Source organism: Corvus brachyrhynchos, unplaced genomic scaffold, assembly GCF_000691975.1.
Source record: "Corvus brachyrhynchos isolate BGI_N302 unplaced genomic scaffold, ASM69197v1 scaffold716, whole genome shotgun sequence".
Lineage (NCBI taxonomy): Eukaryota > Metazoa > Chordata > Aves > Passeriformes > Corvidae > Corvus > Corvus brachyrhynchos.
In genome coordinates this window covers 163,519-167,746 of record NW_008238433.1, presented here as the reverse complement: position 1 = coordinate 167,746, position 4,228 = coordinate 163,519, and the positions used below count along the sequence as shown (strand labels likewise).

General features: G+C 40.3%; 1 protein-coding gene across 1 annotated transcript in view; it reads left to right on the top strand.

The window, feature by feature from the left end:
* PTAR1 (protein prenyltransferase alpha subunit repeat containing 1) overlaps positions 1-4,014 on the top strand; it is a 29,199-nt gene extending 25,185 nt beyond the window's left edge. Inside the window, 2 exon segments of the mRNA XM_017736445.1 lie at positions 2,630-2,946; positions 3,499-4,014. Coding sequence (XP_017591934.1) covers positions 2,630-2,946; positions 3,499-3,847 — 666 coding nt within the window. The 3' untranslated portion in view covers positions 3,848-4,014.
* Positions 4,015-4,228: the final 214 nt, after the last annotated feature.

The following is a 4,228-nucleotide window of genomic DNA, read 5'->3' as shown; positions in this document are numbered from 1 at the left end:
CCCGCAGGTCCCGTGATTGAGCAGTTCCTCGGCGGAGCTCCGGCCATGCGGCTGGAGAAATAAACATCTCTGAAACAGCTACCAAGAATCCGTCCATATTTCTTTTCCACGGGCCTTGCTGTCTCACACATGTTGCAGTAATCCCCGCTGCAACACACACTGTGTTGTTTCAGTGAAATCATGCAGGTAGAAAAATAGGATGTAGTTCAGCAAGGATTTACAAACTTTTTTGTTTTCTTCAGTTTGGAATACTCAATTTCATAATTACAGGATGGAGAGCAAGCAAACAAGTGGTGGGGTAATTGTCGTGAGGCAACACTTCTCTTGTGTGGTGCCCAGAACACAGCATGTTCATGAGCCACGAAGTAGTTTTTCTTCTAGCCATCCCCAGTATAGCCTTAGGTTTTTTTTAGATGACTGGGTCTCCAAGGTACTAGTTTCTGTGACTGGACATTGCTGGATTTATCTAGTTATCCTTAAAAGCTTGTTTCCCCAGTTCCTTTTCATTTCCCCAGTGTCCCAGACCAGGGAGGAGGTTTTTGTCTGCAGTTTATGGTTGGAAAAGTGCTCTAAAACAACCAAGCAAAGAGTCAGTCAGGGATGGTGTAAGAGGGAGTGCAGACCCAGAGGTCAAGACAAAGATCACTGAACACACATGTCCTGTTCTGGGGGAGGCTGCCAGTTCCATGGTAGCCAGCTCACCACCAGAGGTAGGAAAGAGATTGTCAAGAGTGGGAAGGAAGGAGATTTCATACAGTTTCCTCTTTATTCACAGAACAGTGGCAAAGGGCTTGTACAAGGGCTTGTACCGATAGAGATGGAAATGGAGAAAGCTGGCTTTGTAAGAAAGCGCTAAGCAAAGCATACAGTCCTAAGAAAGAACCTCTTGGAATTCAAACATTAGCTGGCTTTTTCTTTTACTTCCAGTTGTTTGAAGCATCTTCCACTGGTACTCCAAGGTTCCTAGATGGGAGGCTCTGTTTTTTGTAGATCTCAGGAGGTTTTAATGGCAATCTTCTGTGTTGCTTTCTTGAAAGAGGTATTCTGGTTCAGATAAGGAGTGATGCTGGGAATAATTTTGTTCCCTTTGTACAGGGAGTTAAAATGCGTAATTAAGATGGTCCCCTGTAAATTTGTAGCTTATAAATATTTCACATAAATGAATTGGATTCTTCCAAGGTCTCAGTTGAGCATAAATGTGTGTAGTACCTATCACAGCTGAATAAAGGCTGATCTGATTTTTCTAAGCCTTATGTTGTTCTTAACAGACTCGTAAATTTTAAAGTTCAGAAGTTTAAAATACTAAGCTCAATTGAGAAGGGAAAAGCTGGTCTTAATGGTTAAAGTCCAGATCTGGACATGGAATTTTAGCCTCCTTAAGAAGACTGTGTGTGGACTGTTACTTAATACTTCACTTGAGATTGCTGATGTGTAAAAGGAAGGTAATGCTGGTATCTTTTGTCAGGATTTAGAAAAACATGTTGACTGTCTTGGGTAGAAGACACTGTTTGCATTGTATTTGCTCCAATTTCTTTTAGATCAGATGCCCCCAAAAAAGCTGTATAGCTGGCCTTGTGTGTTTCCATGGTTTTCTTTGTGGGAGTCTGTGGCTTTTGTGCTGCAGTATCAAAAAGAAGGACTTCTTCCTATGAAACTTGTTTTGCATCAGCTGGTCCTGTTAAGTGATGTAGGTAGCTTAGGAGAAGAGATTAAAAGCAGGAGCATATCAGTAAGATTATATTCAAAGTCTTTAGAAGTGAATGAAAAAGGTAGTGTTGGTCTCTTTGGATAGTTTAAGCTCCAGAGGAGAAGTAGTGTGAGGAAAGAGGTGTTAAGGCCTGTAAAAAGAAACCAAATCACTGGCTCTAACAGAGAAAGCAAAGTAAAAGAAGCTTTGTCTGGTAGCTAAACCTGCATTTCTCTCCGGAAATGAATTTTGAACATTTAAAAGCACTCAGAATTAAGAGACAATTCATAGGAGCCAGCAGTGTTAAAAACAGAACTGTAGTTGGCATTTAACTATTTACTTGAGTTGTTGTGGAAGCCTTTCTAGGGGTTCTTCAGTAGTAAAATCAAACAACTTGATTATGGACAAGTAGTTTTGTATTTCACAGGCCCTAGGACTTTAAACGTAATGCTATGGTTGACATTCTCTCATGGAAAATGAAGGTGTAAATTAAGTTCGGGTTTTATTCTTTTTAAGCAACTCACCCACCTTCTGACACCCACAATCTGCTGGGTAAAAACTAAAATTCTTAAACCTAATAGCACTGTAGTTTCTGCCTTCTCTAAGTAGTATTTATTGCTAACCATTCTGAGATTCTTAAACCATTGCTTCTTTCATATCATAAGTGGTTTGGGTTTTTTCCCAGTCAGCCTGTGGGCAGGTTTCTGAAAAGCCTGCCTTTTCAGAGTTTGGAAGAAGTATTAATTTGTTTCCTGCTGGGATGCCGAGATGCTTTTCAGCACACAGTGGAAAAGGCTCAGTGATATATCATTTTTCTGTATGTTCTTAAACTATTACCACAGTGGCTGAAATCCCCAAAGAAGAGGTTACCTTAATACAGAAGCAGTGGTGGTAGGTTCCTCCTTTTTACTGGATGATAACTCTCGCTGAATTTTGTTTCAGGTTCTCCTCGATGAACTTTCATCCACTAAATATTGGGTATCCATGCATGTCTCGGACCACAGTGGATTTCATTACCGCCAGTTCTTACTCAATTCCTTGATACGCAGAACAGTGACTGACAATAACATACTGGTACAAAATCAAATGGTAAATGAACAAAACCCTAGCCTTCAGAAGGGGGAAGAGAGTGCAGGGACAGAAGCTGCCTGTGCAGAGGAGCAAAGTGTGGATCTCCCCTGCCGTTTAGATGAAGAGATGGAGCTCTGCACTGAACTGATTGATAATTACCCAGGGCATGAAACATTGTGGTGTCATAGGTAAGAGGATTTGGTTAAAAGTGTTTCCTTCTGATTTGTGGATGATTCTTCATGTGATATTTCCAAACAAATTGTTCTGTTTTTAGAAAGTACCACTCAATAAAAGATTTTTTAAGCTATTATGTATTAAGCCTTTGGAAAATGTTCAAGAGCATAATCAGAACTAATGCATGGGAAGTTTGATTTGGCTTAAATATCTTGTGGTGTAAGCTCCACTTGTCTCTTTAATTTGTACAAGACACACACAATGCTGTTAATGAGCCTTCTCGCACTTTAAATGTTTAAACAACAAAAAATGAGCAAAATGTAGATGGAAGATTGGCTGCAGAAGATTTCTGCTTTAGTAGCTGGGTGCAGGTTCCTGACTAGGTAACAGTAGATTTGCTAAAGTGACGTGGAGCCTTTCTAGTAGAGCATGAGCAGAGACAGCAGATTTGTGTCTTTGAGGGAAGTCTGGAGGGATGGCAAATGAATTGAAACAGTTCAGCAGCAACAGCAGGTTATTTTCAGTGCATGACTTTTTTTCTTCTTTTCTTTCCTTTTCCTTTGAAGAAGGTGTGTATTCTACCTTCAACAGCACTTAAGCAACAAACTTCCTCTCCTGAGTGCAGTGGTATCATCTGTGGACAGCGGTGATGAAACTCTGAATAATTCCCACCATGGTCCTGCAACAAGTCACATGGCACAAGCTATGGATGTTGATGGTTTGAATGAATCCAGTAGCAAACAAGGTTATACCCAAGAAACAAAACGCCTGAAGCGTGCTCCTGTGCAGGACTCTCTTGGTCCAGAAATGGAATACCGGTTTGTTGATAAAGTATTATCAACTTGTAGGGATGTGGACCAAGTCAGGTTTGCTACTGCTTATAGAAAATGGTTGGTTACTTTTTTAGGTCAGTGAAGGAAGCGTTTAAAGCTTTCAGGGTTCTTCTCTTAGTGCAATATTCTCTTTTCAAATGCATGTCTTGGTTGCAAGTGTTAGCTAACTCTGTGTTTCTCTCTCTTTTGATGGTGTAGTGGTTTGGTCCAAAATACTCATTACTGTTTATCTGCTGTGAGATAAGAATTAGGAGAAATGCAAAGCAGGCACCAAACTTGAAAGAATATAAAGAAGTTTATTAACAGACCTAAAAGAGGGAAAAAAAAAATTATACCACCTTCAGAACTCTCCTCCTCCCCCCACCTTCCTCCCTTATCCCACTGACAATGTAAAAAGACAACCCTTAAGATGTTCAGTCTGTTTACCACTTCCATAATAACCTTGTTCAGTCCATTTAGAAAG